Source organism: Hypanus sabinus, chromosome 2, assembly GCF_030144855.1.
Source record: "Hypanus sabinus isolate sHypSab1 chromosome 2, sHypSab1.hap1, whole genome shotgun sequence".
Classification (NCBI taxonomy): domain Eukaryota; kingdom Metazoa; phylum Chordata; class Chondrichthyes; order Myliobatiformes; family Dasyatidae; genus Hypanus; species Hypanus sabinus.
In genome coordinates this window covers 74581606-74602488 of record NC_082707.1, presented here as the reverse complement: position 1 = coordinate 74602488, position 20883 = coordinate 74581606, and the positions used below count along the sequence as shown (strand labels likewise).

General features: G+C 39.2%; 1 protein-coding gene across 1 annotated transcript in view; it reads left to right on the top strand.

Moving 5' to 3' along the window:
* Positions 1 to 2590: 2590 nt before the first annotated feature.
* LOC132379955 (collagen alpha-1(V) chain-like) overlaps positions 2591 to 20883 on the top strand; it is a 59337-nt gene continuing 41044 nt past the window's right edge. The window contains exons 1-4 of the mRNA XM_059948361.1: positions 2591 to 2608; positions 11793 to 11822; positions 12711 to 12813; positions 20443 to 20558. Of these exons, the coding sequence (XP_059804344.1) occupies positions 11804 to 11822; positions 12711 to 12813; positions 20443 to 20558 (238 nt within the window). The 5' untranslated portion in view covers positions 2591 to 2608; positions 11793 to 11803. The remainder of the gene's footprint in view (positions 2609 to 11792; positions 11823 to 12710; positions 12814 to 20442; positions 20559 to 20883) is intronic.

Sequence of the window (20883 nt, the reverse complement as noted above, 5' to 3'; positions counted from 1 at the left end):
GTTTCCTGGATATTTTGTGCCCTGCGATACATCTTCTATAATAAAAATGATCTCTTGATCTTTTAGTCTACATGGTCATTGTTGCCCTTGTTCCTTGTCCACCTGTCTACACTCTTCCTGTAACTATGAACCTACATTCTACAATTTGTTTTTACCCTTTTTGTATCACCTCAATGTACTGATGTTTAGAATTACATATCGGATGGCATGCCAAACAAAGCATTTCACTGTATCCTGGTAAATATGACAATACCAAACAATTGTCAAGTTATCTGTACATGAATCACAAAGGGAAGGATTCCTCAGCTGATGCAGATGATGGATAGGTTCAAAGCTTCAGGTGAAGTATTGAAGGCATAAAATGTAATTGAAAACTCAGTGCAGCAATGGCATGACCACATTGAACACTTGGCACTGCAATTGGCTTGTTCTAAATTGAATTTTATCTTGTGTTGTTTCATTTATGTTTAAAAATGCTTTTCTTGTGAAAGTTTTGTCGCTAATTTTATGTAACTCTGTACAGCTGCAAATAAGCATGTGCATATGTGTACTTATGCATATGACTATCACCTGAACTTTGACATAAAGAACAATAAAATATGTTACTCAAGAAGTCCTGGACTTGGAGCTGATCTTATAACCATATAACAATTACAGCATGGAAACAGGCCATCTTCTAGTCCGTGCTGAACACTTACTCTCACCTAGTCCCACCGACCTGCACTCAGCCCATAACCCTCCATTGCTTTCCTGTCCATATACCTATCCAATTTTACTTTAAATGACAATATCGAACCTGCCTCTACTACTTATACTGGAAGCTCATTCCACACAGCTATCACTCCCTGAGTAAAGAAGTTCCCCCTCGTGTTACCCTTAAACTTTTGCTCCTTAACTCTCAACTCATGTCCTCTTGTTTGAATCTCCCCTACTCTCAATGGATAAAGCCTATCCATGTTAACTCTAGCTATCCCCCTCATAATTATAAAAAGCTCTATCAAGTCCCCCTTCAACCTTCTATGCTCCAAAGAATAAAAACCTAACTTGTTCAATCCTACTTTGTAACTTTGGTGCTGAAACCAAGGTAACATTCTAGTAAATCTCTTCTGTACTCTCTTTATTTTGTTGACATCTTTCCTATAATTTGGTGATCAGAACTGTACACAATACTCCAAATTTGGCCTCACCAATGCCTTGTACAATTTTAACATTCCATCCCAACTCCTGTACTCAATGCTCTGATCTATAAAGGCCAGCATATCAAAATTATTCTTCACCACCCTATCCACACGAGATTCCATCTTCAGGGAACTATGCACCATTATTCCTAGATCACTCTGTTCTCCTGCCCTACCATTTACCATGTATATCCAATTTTGATTATTCCTACCAAAATGTAGCACCTCATACTTATCAGCATTAAACTCCATCTGCTTTCAGCCCACTCTTCTAACTGGCCTAAATTTCTCTGCAAGCTTTGAAAACCTACTTCATTATCCACAGCACCACCTATCTTCTGGAGTTTGAGGCTTCTGTCTGAATACAAAATTGTTTTGGTGGTAGGTGGCAGTGGACCATTGCTTTTCAGACTGGATAACATCAGTGTGATGCCACAAGATTCACTGCAGGATCTTTTAAAGTTCATTGGATATTCTAATGATTTAGAAGAGAAAGCCAGAGAGAGTGCAGAAGAGATTCACCAGATGTTCAGGATCTGGATGCAGTATTTCCACCCAAAATGCTGACAATTCCTTTCCTCCCACCAATGCTGTTCGACCTGCTGATCAGACTATTTGTTACTCCAGATTACAGCATCTGCGGCCTCTTTTGTCTTCATCAAATGTTGCCCGAAATGGAGGGCTGTCGCTATAATGAGAAAAAAAGAGCGGGTGGGTTAATTCCCACATGAACCTAGGAGGTGGGGGGCTGATCTTGTAGAAGTTTATAAAATTATGAGGAGCACAGATAGGATAGATGACTAGAATTGTTTTACAACAGTAGGGGAGTCTGCTACTCAAGTGCAGCGACTTAAGGTGAGAGAAAAGAAAATTAATGACAATCTGGTGAATAGTTTTTTTTCACATGGGGAGTGGTGGTTATGAGGCGATGTACAGAAGACAGATAGTTCAGGTGATGGAGAGGTGCCACAGCAATAACCTTGCACAGTATCAGTTAGATCAAAGAGTGATTATCAACTTCAGGAATGGGAATCTGGAAATCACATTCTGGACCTCATTGCGGGGTCAGCGGTGGAAAAGATGATCAGCTTCAAATTGCTGGGCTTCAGCTCCTCAGTGGATCGATCCTGGGCCCAACACTTTGATACAATCATGAAGAAAGCATGTTGACAGCTGTGCTGCATTAAGATTCGGTGTGTCCCAAATACTCCAGCAGTTTCATGAAAGTATTCCGAGTAGCTGCGATCAGCAGCGGGAGCAGCACACAGTGAGGAGGTTTCTCACAGATTGGCGGCGCTCGTTTAGAAGGTGTGTTTTGCGGTGTTCAGCCTCATTCTGGCAGCCCAATCAGCAGCGGGAGCCGCGCACTGCTAGCGGGTTTTGTCAGACTTAAGCTGGAAGGAGGCTTTTGATTCTGGGAAGTTGTCCGGGTAAGTCTCTATTTTTCCCATTTTACTCTTCTTCATGTGGTTTGTGCGTTCCACGCTTGGGCGATCATGGCTTTCCAAATCGAACGATCCCTCGCAGCGTCAATGATATCTCGCACATTTAGAACTGTTCTTTCTTTCATATATAATCTTTGCCTTCCTCTTCCGCGTTTTCCAGGCATACGGCATTGTAATGTAAGAAATTCTATTTCTCCCTTTCTGATGACATGGCCCAGGAATTTAAGTTTCCTCTCATTTAATGTTCTCATTAAACATCTTTTTGTATGGTCAGCTCGGATTACTGTCTCATTTGTTACCCTATATCTATATGATATTTTCAGCATTCTTCTAAGAAACCACATTTCTGCTGCTTCTAAGTTTCTTTGGCGTTCTGGTGTTACAATCCACGTTTCGGAAGCATACAGCGAGACAGAGGTACTTTGTGTAGTTTAAATGGACATTGGTCATCTTGCTGGATGTGGGTGACTTGGGAGACCCAGTATTTCCCAGCAAACTATATCTGCATGGAGTGCAACCAGCTGCAGCTCCTTGAACACCATGTTAGAGATCTGGAGCAGTAGCTGCATGACTTTTGGCCTGTGCAGGAGAGTGAGGAGATCACAGAGTTACAGACGGACAGACATACTTTATTGATCCCGAGGGAAATTGGGTTCAATTTCAGTCGCACCAACCAAGAATAGTGTAGAAATATAGCAATATAAAAGCCATAAATAATTAAATAATAATAAGTAAATTATGCCACGTGGAAATTTAGTCCAGGACCAGCCTATTGACTCAGGGTGTCTGACACTCCGAGGGAGGAGTTGTTCTCCAGCTGCCTATCATCTCTCTCATGATTCTGCCTTCTTCTACTACCCATAGTGCTTTCCCCTTACATTCCTTCTTCACCTTTCCTGCCTAACCCCTCCCTGCTTCCCCTCCCCCACCCCTTGATCTTTCCTCTGATTGGTTTTTCACCTGGCACCCACCAGCCTTCTCCTTCCCACCCTCCCCCCACCTTCTTTACAGGGCCCCTGCCCCCTCCCTCTTCAGTCCTGATGATGGGTCTCGGCCCGAAACGTTGACTGCTCGTTTCCACGGATTCTGCCCAACCTGCTGAGTTCCTCCAGCGTGTTGTGTGTGTTGTTTTAACCCCAGCATCTGCAGTGTACCTTGTGGTAAGGGATGATATGTTGCCTCCCAGGTGCTAGTGTCAGGGACATGCTGGATTGTGTCCACAGCATTTTGGAGGAGGAGGGAGAGCTGCCAGCTGTCTTGGTACATATTGGTACCAGTGACATAGGAAGGAAAAGCAAAGAGGCCCTGATGAGAAAATTTAGAGAGCTAGGCAGAAAGCTGAGAACCGGGACCTAGTGATTTTTGAATTGCTACCTGTGCCACACACCTGTGAAAGTAGAAACAGGATAACTTGGCTGAGAGGCTGTTACAGTTGTTCAAGGCTTCAGAGTTTTAGACTATTGGATCTCCTCATGGGTAGTTATGACCTGTAGAAAAGGGACGGGTTGCATGTGAACTCAAAGGGGACCAATATTTTCATTAGTAAGTTTCATTAGTAAGTTGGGGAGGGTTTAACCCAGTTTGGCAGGAGTATGGGAACCAGAGTGAAGGGACTCAGGATAGAACAGATGGTTAAAAAGCAAAGATAGCATGCAGTCAGACTGTCAGAAAGCATAGGCTGCTGATAGGACAAAATTACAGCCAACAGGGTGAGTATCAGTGAATTAGGGATGCAGAGTCAAAAAGGTTAGCAAATAGAGTACTCTTCATATCTCAATGCATGGAGTATAAGAAATAAGGTGAACGATCTTGCACTTTTAACATAATCAGTCATGATATTGTGGCCATCACTGAATTGTGACAAAAGGATGTTGGTAGTTGGGAGCTGAGGGTTCAAGGTTCAATGTTGGATTGTTAGAATAGGAAGGTAGGCAGAGGGGATGGCATGTCTCTGCTTTTAAAGAATGGCATCAAATGATTGAAAAGATGTGACATAAGATGGGAAGATATTGAAGCCTTGTGGGTTTGAGTTAAGAAACTGCAGGGGTAAAAGGACCCTGATGGCAGATATATGCAGGCCTCCCAACAGTAGCTGGAACGTGCACTACAAATTACAGCAGAAAATAGAAAAGGCATGTTAAAAGGCAATGTTATGATAGTTATGGAAGATTTTAACATGCAGGTAGATTGGGAAAATTAGGTTGGCAATGGATCTCAAGACAGTGAATTTGTTGAATGCCCACGAGATAGCTTAATGACAAACTGCTCTAAAAAGCTTACTAGTGGATCAGCTATACTGGTTTGGCATGTTATCTAATTAAGCTGAAGTAATTAAGGAGCTTAAGATAAAGGAACTCATGGGTTACAGTGATTACAATATGATTGAGTTCAACTTGAAATTTGAGAGGGTGAAAGTAAAGTATGACACAGCAATATTTCAGTAGAGTAAAAGAAATGACCATGGTATGAGAGAAGAGTTGGCCAAAATAAATTGGAAAGAGGTGCTGGCAGGGATGACAGCAGAGCAGCAATGACTCAATGGGAAAAATGAGGAAGGTGCAGGATAGATGTATTCCAAAATCAAAGAAATACTCAATCGGCAAAATAGTACAACCATGGCTCCAAGGGAAGTCAAATGTAATGTAAAATCAAAGAGGGGACATACAACAAAGCAAAAACTAATGGGAAGGTAGATGATTGGGAAGCTTTTAAAAAACTACAGAAAGCAATGAGAAGAATGAATAGGAGGGAAAAGATGAAACATGAAAGCAAGCTAACAAACAATATCAAGGTGGATAGAAAAAGCTTTTTCGAGTGCATAAAAATAAAAGATGAGCGGAGAAAGGACTGGTAAAGAATGAAGTTGGAGAAATAATAATGGGGGACAAGGAGATGGATGATGAACTAAATGAGTATTTTGCATCAGTCTTCACTGTGGAAGACACAAGCCGTGTGCCAGTTGTTGAAGGGTGTGAGGGAAGAAAAGTGAGTAGTTACTATTACAAGGGAGAAGGTGCTCAGAAAGCTGAAAGACCTAAAGGTGCATAAGTCATGGGGACCAGATGAACTGCACCCCAGGTTTCTGAACGTTGTAGGGGTAGAGATTGTGGAGGCATTAGTAATGAACTTTCAAGTATCATTGAACTCTGCCGTGATTCCGGATGACTGAAAAATTGGAAATGTCACTCCACTCTTTAAGAAACAAGGAAGGCAGCAGAAAGGAAATTATAGACAAGTTAACTTGACCTCAGGGGTTGGGAAGATGTTGAAGTTGCTTGTTAAGAATGAGGCTATGGAGTACTTGTTGACACAGGACACAATAGGACAAAGTCAGCATAGTTTCCTTAAGGGAAGATCTTGCCTCACAGACCTGTTGGGATTGTTTGAAGAGATTACAAGCAGGACAGATAAAGAGAATGAAGTAGATGTTGTATATCTGAACTTTCAGAAGGCCTTTGAGAAAGTGCCACACATGAGGCTACTTACCAGGCAAAGAGCCCATGGTATTACAGGAAAATTACTGGCATGGCTCATTGGTAGGAGGCAGCAAGTGGGAATAAAATGATCCTTTTCTGATTGGCTGCCAGTGACTAGTAGTGTTCTGAAGTGGTTGTTTTTGGGACTAATTCTTTTTATGCTATATATCAATGATTTAGGTGATGGAATAGGTGGCTTTGTTGCCATGTTTGCTGATGATACAAAGATTGGTGGAGGGGCAGGTAGTGTTGAGGAAACAGGAAGGGTGCAGAAGGACTTTGGTTTGGAGTATAGGTAAGAAAGTGGCAAATGAAATACAATATTGAAAAATGCATTGTCATCCACTTTGGTAGAAGAGATAAGTGTGAAAACTATTTTCCAGATTGGGAGAAAATCCAAAAATCTGAGATGCAAAGGGACTTGGAAGTCTTTGTGCAGAACATCCAAAAGGTTAGCTTGCAGGTTGAGTCAGTGGTGAGGAAGGCAAATGCAATGGTAGTATTTATTTTAAGTGGTCTAGAATACAAGAGCAGGGATGTGATGCTGAGGCTTTATAAGGCAGTGGTAAAGCCTCACCTTGAATATTATGAACAGTTTTGGGCTGGTCATCTAAGAAAGGTTGTGCTGGCATTGGGAGGGTTCAGAGGAGATTCACAAAGATGATACCAGGAATGAAAGTGTTATCATATGGGGAACATTTGATGGCCCTGGGTCTTACTCATTGGAATTTAGAATGTATCGGGGTGATCTCATTGAAATCTTTTGATTGTTGAAAGACATAGAGAGATCAGATTTTTCTCATGGTGGAAAAGTTGAGGACCAGAGTATACAGCCTCAGGATAGAGGGGTGTCCATTTAAAACCGATTTGGAGAAATTTCTTTAGCTAGAGGGCAGTGAATTTATGGAATTTGTTATGGCAGGCAGTTGAGGAGGCCAGGACGTTGGAAGTATTTAAGACAGAGATTGATAGGTTCTTGATTGGACATGGTGTCAAAGGTTACGGGAAGAATCTCGGGGAGTGGGGCTGAGAAGGGGAAATAAAGATCAGCAATGATTGAATGGCGGAGTAAATTTGATGGGCCAAATGACCTAATTCTGCTCCTATGTCTTCTTGTCTTATGGTCTTGTCACCTCCTGTTATGACAGTTCCAATGCGCATGATTGGAAAGAAGTGCAGAAGGTTGTAGACTCATCCAGATCGATCACAGGCTCAGCTCTCCCACCATCGAGAATATCTTCAAAAGGCAGAGCCTAAAGAAAGAGGCAGCCATCGTTAAAGAGCCTCACCATCTGGGACATTCCATCTTTTCATTACTAACATCATGGAGGTACAGGAGCCTGAAAGCTCATACTCAGTGTTTTAAGAACAGCTTCTTCCCCTCCACCATTGATTTATGGATGGTCCATGAATCTATGAACACTACTTTGTAATTCCCCTTTTGCACTATCTATTTATCTTTCCAGAACAGTCACCGTCTGCCAGGCTCTTCAGCTGACAATGGTGTGTTGAACCAATTAAATTAGTAATTAGACAAATGGCTAACTAAACTAGTCTCTCCTGCCTGCACAATATCCATATCCTTCCATTTTCCTCACATTCATGTGCCTTTCTAAATGTCTCTCAGAAATCTCCAATGTTTCTGCCATTACCACCACACAGGGCAGCACATTCCAGACACCCACCACTCTCTGTGTCAAAAGATTTCCCTCTCATATCTGCTTTGAAATTACCCCCTCTCAACTTAAATACATAACCTGTGGTATTAGATATTTCGACCCTGGGAAAAAGTTACTGTCTGTCTACTCCATCCATGCCTCCCTCAAACTTGTAAATCTCTATCAGATCTCAGCTCATCCTCTGTCATGCCAGAGAAAACAACCCAAATTTGTCCAATCTCTTGTGGTAGCACATGCCCTCGAATCCAGGCAACATCCTGGTAAACCTATTCTGCACTCTCTCCAAAGGCTCAACATCTTTCCTGCATATAAACCTGCCTGCATATCTGTTCCTCAATATCCCAGTGACTATTGTGGGTCTGTAGTACAATCCCATCAGAGTGATTGCACACTTCCTATTTTTTTACTTCTACCTGTTTCCACTATTTCCCACCCTTCTTAATGTTCCCTCTGAGTTCAGCTATGATACTGTTCCTGATCAGTCATGCAACTCCCCCTCCTCTTTTATATCCCTCTCTGTCTTTCCTAAAACATTGAAACCCTGGTATATTAAGCATCCATTCCTGTCCATCTCTTGACCAAGTCTCTGTAATGGCCACAACACCACAGTTCCATGTACTGATCCATGCTAAAAGTTTATCCTCTTTACCGATAATACACATAGCATTAAAATACTCACATTTCACACTGTCCATTCTATTCCTGCCCTGACTAACACGTGAACGTGACACCGGGAGTAATCCAGAGATGACTACTTTGGAGGTCCTGCTCTTCAGCCTCTTCTCGAACTTCCTACACTCACTGTGCAGGATCTCTTCAGTTATTGTGACTGTAGTGATTGTTCACATCTTGCACTATACTGCAGAAACAAAACAGCAAATGCTATAACACGTCAGTGAAAATAAAACTGATTCTGGAGGAAGCAACAGATGCAGATACAGTTACAGAGTTTAAAAAAATGATTTGGACAAGCTGCTTCAACAGAACAGGCATTGATGAATATAGACATAACATGGACAAGTAGAATTAGCACAGATAGGCACCATGATCAACATGGATGACATGGGCAAGAGGCCTGTTTCTGAGTGATATGATTCCAAGAAATCTCATTTATCTGGGCTTCCCATGAAGAACAAATACAGCATTTAGCACAAAAAAGTCTTGTTTTCAGCTGATGTTGTGATATCATCTCTTATTTTCAGCACCTCCTCAGATTCATAGGGTGGGAAACTTTGCCCCTGACTCCACCATTCAGCTGGACCTTCTCAAAATCCCATTCCATGTTTGGTACTCTCCTGATTTGATCGAGAGTGAAATTTACTGAGGATCTGCAAACTTCTGAACAAACTTAATGAGTTATCAGAATTTACCCAGGACTTTAGCCCACCAGCCCAGTGTTTTTGTGCATAATCAACCTTGGTCGCCTGACCATACATGTGCCATTTGCGGTCTGCCAAGTTTTCAGCTCTCTGGAGAGGTTGTCTCACCCCTGCCAGTTGTCAGCAATGTCCTATCGGCCAATGAGTTTCCTGTCCGAATTGCTTAACTTCCTTCTCGTTACAACTCGGCTGCTAGCACTTGCAAGAGGCCCAAGAATAAAAAGACTCGTGTAACCACATAAGAGTTGTGTGAATAGATGCACTCAAAGGCTGGTGGGATGGATTAAAGTTGCCCTCCACTCTCACACATGGAATTGAATTGAATACTACTGGGTCCAGGACATAATCGATGGGGTCCCCGCTCCTGAAATCCAAATCAAAAGAAATTGGTTTTAAATCCCACCTGAAAGATCCGGTGACAATTGCCTATAAAGTAATATTACTCTGTACAACTTGCTTGTAACGAGCACAAGTGGGCGCCATAGTATACTAAACCTGTGACTTCCTTTCTTTCCACTCTGTAGCGAGCGCCTTATCAGTCAGTGAAACAGAAAGTGTTATATATATTAAAAATGCTAACAGGTGACAAAAAGGCATTATTAATAGAAAAGGTAATGAGGTGGCAATACCTTGAATCAAAGTTATCAATGTCGCAGCTTTCAGCTAGTAATTCATGATTATGTCCTTCGTAACTAGTTGCAGAACTTTGTAGTGACTCCAGCATTACAGAAAGTGTTTTATATACAGTATATATACATATATGTAATGCTAACAAGTGACAAAAAGGCATTTGTAGAGAAGTATATTCGGCGCCAGTAACCTGAATGAATGTTGCAGCTTTCAATTGGTAATTCGTGATTATGTCCTCGGTGACTATTCACAGAACTTTGCTGCGGCTCCTGCATTGGGTTTACATTCACATACCTGTCAGGCTCTCTTTGTTTAACTGGTTCCTAAAGTCTTTCGGCTATCAAAGTATGAAGTGTAAATCGCCCTTAATCATACATGTGTTACTGTAAGGACAAATCTTTCGGCGTTGGAACATAGAAACATAGAAAACCTACAGCACAATACAGGCCCTTTGGCCTACAAAGTTGTATCCAACATATCCCTACCTTAGAACTTACTAGGCTTACCTATTGCCCTCTATTTTACTAAGCTCCATGTACCTATCTAAAAGTCTCTCAAAACAGGGGTCACCAACCTTTATCGCACTGTGAACCGGTTTAATATTGACAATATTCTTGTGGACTGGCCGATGGGGGGGTGGGGGGGTGTCGTTAGTCACGTCCGGAATACAGTGATAACTTGAAGGGGGTTCCTTATGTCCAGTCGGTTCCGCAATTTAGTTTTCGTGGCTATCAACACTTGAGTCTGTTCCACTTGCTCATGTTTTTTCGCTCAATAAGCTCTACGGGTTTGTCTTTAAGTGCAGGGTGCTTGGACTCAAGGTACTGAAGCAGTTTTGAGGGCTTCATTGCCTCATTAGACAGCCTCCGGGCCCGAACTCCAGCCTTCCGACTGCCCGCTGTCAGACGCCTTGGACAGGTGCGGCTGATCGTGGGTGGGGTGAGAGGACAAGGTGAGGGCCGGAGGTCCCGTGCCGGGGCTGCAGCGATTGCATTCCGGAGAGAGCGACCTAACGAGCGAGGAGTGCGAGAGGGCGCGTGCCGCCCCCGCCGTATGTAGGTAGGATCTATCGGCTGACAAAAGTTTGGCTCGAAGGATGACTTTCAGTAAATCGCAGCGAGGTAGCTGCTCTGCTACTTACGAAACACTGAGCCCAAATTAGGTTGTCTGTGAATATTTTAGCACCGGGTTCCCTACAAACATTCAGTGTGTTAAACAGATTTAGAGGCGGTGCCCATCGTCCGCGCTCCAGGCCAGTAGCAATGGCACTACTCGCTGGCCGCGCGAAGTGGCCGGTTACCCGAAGCCAACCAGCGATCCCTGGCGCTAGGGTATCACTGCATTTAGGCGACTGATGACCCCGTGTAGGTAAAGACTTCGTCTGTGTAATGACCTTGTGTGCGTTCAAGTTCAACAGTGGACGTGACAGGGAATGAGGAAAGGAGCAGCTGACTCATATCGTTTCCTATTGCCAAATCATATTGTTTCCTTGCGACCCGGTACTGGTCTGTGTCCCGGTGGTTGGGGGCAAACTGTCTTAAAAGACCCTATCGTATCCACCTCCACCACCGTTGCTGGCAGCCCATTCCACGCACTCAACACTCTCTGAGTAAAAAAACTTACCCCTGAAGTCTCCTCTGTACCTACTCCCAGCACGTTAAACCTGTGCCCTCTTGTGGCAACCATTTCAGTCCTGGGAAAAGGCTTCTGACTATCCACACGATCAATGCCTCTCATCACCTTATACACCTCTATCAGGTCACCCCTCATCCTCCGTCACTCCAAGTAGAAAAGGCCAAGTTCACTCAACCTATTCTCATAAGGCATGCTCCCCAATCCAGACAACATCTTTGTAAATCTCCTCTGCACCCTTTCCGAGCTCCTGATAAGATGAATTCTCTCATCGAATTTAAGCATGATGCATTGCAGAACAGTTCTCTCTGTCTCTGTCTGTCTGTTGTATATAGTGACGTTACAACCTAATTTTATTGGTAATGTTTTATAGAGCGCAAGAAAATGATGGGCAGTAAACCAGGTAAGGCGAAGAAAGCAGCGGTCCCGTGTCGATTGGTGGGGGGAGGTGTCGGGGCGACAGGCAAGGGTGACAAGTCAATTTGAAGTAGAATAGCACGTCACAACTCAAGGATCAGCGTTCAGTCTTGGACGAAGAAGTTAAAGGATCACAATCAGTAGTTAGACCACATTCATATTGTAGGTGTAGTTCTATGAAGTTCTCAAATGATCTCCCTCTGCCCTAGTCTTCCATGCTCTTCAAGAATGTGTGTATTACTATAACACTGAACTTCAAACTGCTCATTTCACTGTGTAGTCATTTATTCAACCTTTGCACTCTTGGCTCTTGACATTCTCTGAATAATTGTCAAAAATGTGCCATATTTCTGTTTCCAAACTACTGTTTAATATCTCTTCTCTTCGGGTCTGCTTCAGTTGCTGGCGGAGAATCTCTAATACTCTCACACAGCAGTTGTTACGTTAATTGGTGATGGTAAATTGTCATCAGATTGGGTTAGGGTTAATTTGGGGGTTGCTGGGCTGAGCAGTTTGAAGGGTCGGCAGGGCTTACTCTGAGCTTTATCTCAAGCAATCTACAATAAAATGTATATCATCTTTTACGCAGTTATAATTTGTCTTTTCACAAACAAGAGAAATCTGCAGATGTTAGAAATCTGAGCAATGATTTCAGGCCGAGACCCTTCAGCAGAACTCTTCCATAGATACTGCCTGTCCTGCTGGGTTCCTCCAGCATTCTGTGTGTGCGGTTTTGAAACGTCCCTGTTTATCATAAAGCTTCTTGCTATACTTTCTTACATTGTAAGGATTGTTATAAGGAATGACATGAAACAGAATTGATGTTATTGTGATACTAAACAACTTTTCCATTTTCTTCCTGGTTTTATTACAGGCAAACATTTTGTTGGATTGAAAAATCAGGGAGCCACGTGTTACCTGAACACATTACTTCAAACATGGTTCATGACCCAGGAAGTTAAAGAATGCATTACCAGGTAGGATTGAGAATTACATAATGACTACTCTATTTTATATAGAAATACAGTGTATAAAGGCATTTAAGTAAGAAACATTTAGAGGGATATTAGCCGAACAAAGGCAAATGGAATTAGCTTAGGTGTGAATCTTGGTCAACACAGACTAGTTATGCCAAAGATGCCATTTCTACTCTGGAGGACACTGTGTTTGCGGAAAAATAAATATCCAGATTGTTAAAAAGTTTAGAACTTAAAAGTTGGTGATGAACATTTATTTGGAATGGGGAATGCAACCCAGATAACCACAAGTAAGGGAAAAGGAATGTAATGGTGATGTCTGTAATTTCAGTACATTTATTCAAGACTGAAGACAAGGAAAGAACATGGTGGAAATAGTCAGCAGCTCAGGGTGGTCCTGTTGGGGGAGAATGGGAGTCCATGGTTTACAGCAGCAGTAGTTTCTATTGCTTATTGATTATTCAGTTGTGATTGATTAACTCAATTCTAAAAATAATAGAGGACTTAAGAAAGTAGCATTTATTATGTAGGTACATGGACATTTCAAAATTAAAATGTGTATCAAATTGATATTTCTGGTGGCCTCATCTTTGGAGGAAAAAGTTCTGAGTTCAATGATTTTTTTCAGAAGACACTGGTAAAATCATCATCATGAATTTGTAAAGGGAAAATCACGTTAAAATAATTGGTTATTTTTCTTTCTTTCTTTTTCAATCTTTTTATTGTTGTTATTAATATCAACAAAATAAAATTGGTACATAGATAATGGGATTACAAACATACACAATTCAACTGAACATGAAAGAGTATATAAGTGATGATTACAGTATAAATGGGTATTCCCAAATCATAGATGATACAATATACAAATAAACAAGGCAAACCTATGTATATCATAATATATAATAAAAAAACAGAAAAAAGAAAAAAAAGAGAAAAAATTATGCAAAAAAAACAAATCTAATAATCCAATAACTAATAAGGAAAAAAAAACAAAAAAAGAAAAAAGGGAAAAAAAAGAAAAAATACAAAAAGGAAAAATAAAGGGCTGTTTATAATATCTCACAAAAATACAAAGTCAACAGTGTCGTCAACTCCGATCCTCTCAACATATATAGAATCAAAACTGGAAAATCAAATAGGTCTGGAACAGGGTCATATTACATCATATGAAAATATTGAATAAATGGCCTCCAAATCTTTTCAAATTTAATAGAAGTACCAAATACACCACTTCTAATTTTTTCTAAATTTAGACATAACATAGTTTTGAAAAAAACAATGAAATACAGTGGGATTAATTTCTTTCCAATTCAACAAAATAGATCTTCTAGCCATTAGTGTAAGAAATGCAATCATTCGACAAGCGGAAGAGGATAAATGGAGTGAGTCCATCATTGGTAAACCAAAAATTGCAGTAAAAGGATGAGGTTGTAAATCAATGTTCAATACCGCAGAGATAATATCAAAAATATCTTTCCAATATTTTTCCAAAAGCGGACACAACCAGAACATATGAGCTAAAGACACTATCTCAGACTGACATCTGTCACAAATAGGATTTATATAGGAATAAAAATGAGCCAATTTATCCTTGGACAAATGAGCCCTGTGCACAACTTTAAACTGTATTAGTGAATGTTTAGCACATATAGATGATGTATTAACTAATTGAAGAATTTTTTCCCAATTCTCAATAGGGATAGTAAGGTTAGGTTCTCTTTCCCAATCATTTTTAGTCTTATAAAAGGGCTCTGAACATATCTTCATAATTATATTGTAAAGTTTTGATATTAGCCTTTTCTGAAAGGGGCTAAGTTCAAACAAATTCTCCAAAATGCCTGAAGACACAAAATTTGGAAAAGTAGGAAGTACAGTATTTAAGAAATTACTAATCTGTAAATATCTAAAAAAATGAATCCTAGGCAAATTATATTTATTAGATAATCGCTTGAAAGACATAAAACAATTATCCAAAAATAAGTCGGAAAATCATCATAATCCTTTAGTCTTCCAAGCTGAGTAAGCTCGGTCTATAATAGAAGGATAAAAAAAAACAATTGGATACAATAGGAATATTTAAAACAAACTGAGTGAACCCAAAAAATTTCCGAAATTGAAACCATATACGTAAAGTATGTTTAACTATCGGGTTGTCAATTCGTTTCGGCAATTTAGAAAGAGCAAAGGGAAGAGAAGTCCCTAAAATAGAACCCAGTGCAAATCCTTGTACAGATTTAATTTCCAGGTTCACCCAATGAGGGCTAAAAGATATATCCCAATCTTCTAACCAACATATCAAATATCGGATATTAACTGCCCAATAATAAAATCTAAAGTTAGGCAATGCCAATCTACCTTCCTTCCTTGCCTTCTGTAAATATATTTTACCTAACTGAGGATTCTTATTCTGCCATATATATGAGGAAATTTTTGAATCAACATTAGCAAAAAAAGATTTCGGAATAAAAATTGGTACCACCTGAAATATATATAAAAACTTGGGTAAAATATCCATCTTAATAGCATTAATCCGACCTATCAGAGATAAAGATAGTGGTGACCACTTAAACAAACATTTAATCTGATCGATTAAGGGTAAAAAATTAACCTTAAGTAAGTCTTTATAGTTTTTTGTGATTTTAATCCCTAAGTAAATAAAAGAGTCATTAACTAATTTAAAAGGTAAATTTCCATAAATTGGAATCTGTCTATTTAAAGGAAACAATTCACTCTTATTAAGATTTAATTTATACCCGGAAAAATCACTAAATTGAGCCAGCAATGATAAAACTGCAGAAATGGATTTCTCAGGATTAGAAATAAATAATAATAAATCATCTGCATATAATGTATCATATGTATATCTGTCCCACGATTAATGTCAAGAATATTCTGTGATTCTCTGATAGCAATTGCCAAGGGTTCTAAGGCAATATCAAATAATAATGGCTAAGAGGACAGCCTTGTCTAGTGCCCCAAAATAAACGAAGAAAGGGAGATCTTTGATTGTTAGTAAGCACCAAGGCTACTGGAGTATGATATATCAGTTTAATCCAGGAAATGAATGTCAGACTAAAATTAAACTTCTCCAGCACATTAAATAAGTATGGCCATTCAACTCTATCAAATGCTTTCTCCGCATCTAATGAAATAACACATTCTGAAGTGCTATGTGAAGGAGTATAAACAATATTCAATAGTCTCCTAACATTGAAAAAAGAATAGCGATTTTTAATAAAACTGGTTTGATCTTCCAAAATAATTTGGGGTAATACCTTCTCCAGCCTGGATGCCAATAACTTAGAAAAGATCTTGGATTCTACATTCAATAAGGATATTGGTCTATAGGATGCACAGTCAGTAGGGTATCTTTCTTCAATATTAAAGAAATGGAAGCTCTATAAAAAGATTGTGGCAAATTGCCCAATCTAATTGCTTCTTCAAAAACCCTGCATAACCAAGGGGAAAGAGTAGCGGAAAAACATTTAAAAAATTCCACTGTATATCCATCAGGACCTGGTGCTTTCCCAGAATTCATGGAGGAAATAACCCCTTTAATTTCTGCATCCGTAAAAGGAGTTTCTAATATTGAAAGATCATCTGATGATAATTTTGGAAAATTCAATTTCCCAAGAAAGTCACACATGGTATTACGATCTTGAGGGAATTCCGAATGATACAGGGAGGTATAAAAATCTTGAAATGCTTTATTTATCTCATCATGGTTAACTGTCAGATCCCTATTCTGCTGACGGATCTTAGTAATTTGACATTTAACCAAAGCATTCTTCAATTGGCTAGCCAACAGTTTACCCGATTTATCACTGTGTATATAAAAATCAGATCTGGTTTTCATTAATTGATTTTCAATCGAAGAAGTAAGTAATAAACTATGTTCCGTTTGAAGTTCAACCCTTTGTTTGTAAAACTCCTTACTAGGAGTGATCGAATATTTCTTGTCAATCTCTTTAATTTTATCAACCAATAGAAGAGTTTTCTTCTTAATGCATTTTCTCAGACCAACAGAGTAAGAGATAATCTGTCCACATTTATATGCTTTAAAAGTGTCCCAAGGTGTTCCGCAAGAAATATCATCCGTGGAATTAATTGAAAAGAAGAAATTGATCTGTTCATTCATAAATTTAATAAAATCTTGCAGTAAGATAGAATCAAATTGCCATTGTCTAGCATTAGAAGCTGTATCCGTAAATTTAATAGAAAGTTTTAATGGAGCATGGTCAGAGATGGCTATAATATCATAATTACAACCAATTACCGATGGAATAAAACAAAAGTCAATAAAAAAAATAGTCAATTCTCGAGTAGGAATGATAAACATGTGAGAAAAAAGAAAACTCTTTGTCCTTAGAATGCCGAAATCTCCAAATATCAAAAATTCCATTATCAGTCAAAAAAGAGTTAATACAAGTGGCTGACTTATTGGGTAAAGTCTGAGTAGATATAGATTTGTCCATTAAAGGGTTTAAACAACGATTAAAGTCACCACCCGTTATTAACATATTCATTTAGATTAGGTAGAGAAGTAAATAAGGACTTAAAAAAAATCAGGACAATCCACATTTGGAGCATAAACATTAACCATAGCAACCTTTTTGTTAAAAAGTAAGCCACTAATTAACAAAAATGTACCATTCGGATCCGAAAAGATATCATGTTGGACAAATGCAATAGAGGAGTCAATAAAAATTGAAACTCCCTTTACTTAGGCATTTGAATTCGAGTGATACTGTTGACCCCTTCAAACCTAAAAAAGTGATAATTGTCCTCTTTCCTCACACGAGTTTCTTGTACAAAAATAATATGAGCGATGTCTTTGGAATACTTTGAAAATCTTTTTCCATTTAATCAGATGGTTTAAACCATTAGTATTCCAAGAGACAAAATTAATGGTCTGAGCCATATTTCTAAAATCAACCCTTTGGTATATAAAGGGTTAACCAAATTATAAACTCATGCACCCGGAAGAGGAACAAAAATAAGGAGGGGACCCAGAAGTGACGACATTGCGGACATATTTGTAGTTCAAAATCAACCCAAATGAGAAAACTGAAAAAAACTGGTAAAAGAAACATAAAATTTAGAAAATTTAGAAAAAGACCTCCCACCCCCCCCACCCAAGAGAAAAAAAGAATAAAAGCACCTCAGCCAAGGATAGGCTGGGAAAAGGGAAAAATGAAACTAAATCTACCCCCATATCAGCAGAAGACAACTCCATATATAAAGGATATAAAAAAAATCCACCCAAACTCTTAAAAAAAATTATAATCACTATACTAAAACCAAACTTCTTAATATAATTGGTAGTTTAAAAAAACCAAAAAGAATATAATCACTAGTAACTTATAAATTGGGTTAAAACCCAAACAAACCAAAAAAAATATTTTTAAACTGTGATAAGAGATGCATTATAGGAAGAAGACAAGAGAAAAAAATGGGGAAATCATAAAAAAAAGCCAAAAATATTTTAGAGAAAAAACCGCCATCTTAATAAAAAAATATTCTCCTTCGAAGGATTAAAAATTCACCTTCGAAGGATTAATAATAATAACCAAAGATAAAGTACAGTGGTAGAAGTAAGTAAAATAAAAAGATTAGTATGTTGAAAATAAACTTTAACTAGAGTATAAAATACAGAGTAAACCTACTCTAATAGCCAGAAACAAAATCTGGTTTTGGAAATAAAAACCATCTTGCACGATCAAGATCAGTCATTTATTCGAGATGAGTATCCGTAGCAGTAGGGAAGTTCTCCTTCAAAAAGCTTCTCGCTTCAGATGTAGAAAGTAAAGTCCGTCGTGGAGCATTCGGAGGCGAGATTCTAAGCTTCGCAGGGTATATGAGTGAGGGTTTTAGATTTTTCTCATAGCATTCAGACATCAGAGGCTTAAAAAGAAGCCTTGCCTTCATTACTTCTGGACTAAAATCTTCTACTAGTCGAAAATTGTGATCTTGAAATTTGACCATCCCTACATGCCGAGCCACACGAATAAGTTGCTCTTTAACATGCACATACGGAAATCGGACAATTACAACCGGTGGTTTAGCTGAAGCATTTGGTGATCGACGCATAATTCTGTGAGCACAATCGAGTAACAAAGGACTGTCTGGGAATACAGAGGGGAACGCATCCTTTAAAAGTTGAGCAAAGTACTTAGTGGGGTCCCCTTGTTCAATACCTTCCAGGAGACCAAGTATGCGTAAGTTCTGTCTTCTGGACCGATTCTCAAAGTCGACACACTTGGCTTTAAGTGTTTCCACCTGTTTAATCGTCGAAAGTAAGTTCTGCTGCAGTTCTTCAATTATCAAGTCTCGCTTTCGGGCATCTTCTTGCAGGGTTGCGATTAGAACTTGTTGCTGGTTAACTACTGAATCTGTCATCCATATAATCTTGAAAAGCCTTTATATCTTGTTTAAAAATTTGTCGTTGTTCTTCAAATTTTTGATTTAAAACCTCCAATAGCATTTCAAAAGTCAGTTCAGTATGCTTAGGGTCGGTCTGTTTTTTCTTTCCATTTCTGTTAGAATTCTTCCCAGGTTCTCGCCCTTTAGATCTAAGAGCCATTCCTGTACTCATTTCTTCAAAAATTCACAATATACTCTTAAAGATAAGTCCAAGAAAATAGCAAGAATCTTTTGGTGTAGGTACAAGTAAGTTAAATAAGGGTGATCATAGGTTAAAAAAAGTAAAGGTTATGGAGCAAATCTGAAACAGTGCTCACTCCATGAGTGTCTCCTGCTGACTCCGGTTATTTTTATCAATTGGGTAACACATAATATGTGCCAAAATAAATTTATGACCAGTATACATGTACGTTACTAGATACAACCCTGATTCATTTTCTTGCAGGTAAACTCAATAAATTCAATAACCATAATGTAACCAGTTAAAGACTGCACCCAACAGGGCAGACAAATAATTACAACAGAAAAATTATAAATACAAAAGAAATTGTAAATTTCTTGTAAATACCTTGTAAATACAAAAGAAAAATAGAAAAGAGAAAAATAATAAATATTTTATAAATATGGAGTCCTTGAAAGTGGTTCAAGAGGTTGTGGGTACAGTTCAGTGATGGGCAAGTGAAGTTGAGTGAAGTTATCCTCTGGTTCCAGAGCAGATGGTTGAAGGGTAATAACTTTTCCTGAACCTGGCTGTGTGAGTCTTTGCATTCCTGTATCTTCCTGTTGCCATAACAGGAGAAGAGAGAGTGTCCTGGGTGGTGAGGGTTCCTGATCACGGATGTAGCTTCCCTGCGGCAGAACATGTAGATGTGCTCAATGGCAAGGAGGGCTTTACCTGTGATGGACTGGCCTGTATCCACTACTGTGTTATCGGATTTTCAGTTCAGTGGCATTGGTGTTTCCATACCAGGCCATGATGCAGCCAGTCAATAAACTCTCCACTACACAGCTACAGAGGTTGGCTAGAGGTTTAGATGTCATCCTCAATCTTCGTAGAGGTGCTGCCATGCTCTCTTCATAATTGCACTGAAATGCTGGGCCAAGACAGGTCCTTGGAAATGATAGCACTGCGGAGTTTAAAGTTGCTGACCCTCTCAGAGGTTTTAAACAATGTAAAATTTCACTGTTTCATATTTTTTGCAGCTACAAAGAACTAGATTCATTAATTTGCGAGTTGCATTCCCTGTTTGAACGATTATCAAATGGGAAAGAACGGTCCTTGAGCACAAAAAGGTTGACCTCCCAATTGAAGTTGAATGGTAAGCAATAGACACATCCATGCTTTCATCAGATAGCAGCATGCCAGTTTACCGATTCAAAGAAAGTTTCTCAAATCCATAGCATTCTGCTGCTTGATATATTTATGATTAAACTCTTCCATAGTTGGGATCAGTTTTGTGGACTCACAAAAGAAAGGCAATTCGATGAACTAAAAATAGTTTCAAACTCCATATGCTCAGTGAGTATATGTGTAAATTAGCTTGGAGTTCCAGTTACTCATCAGGGTTGAAATAATAGGGTGGCACAGAGGTTAAGTTACCTGAGATCTGGTCTCACCATCCAGAGAGCTGAGTTCAAATCCCA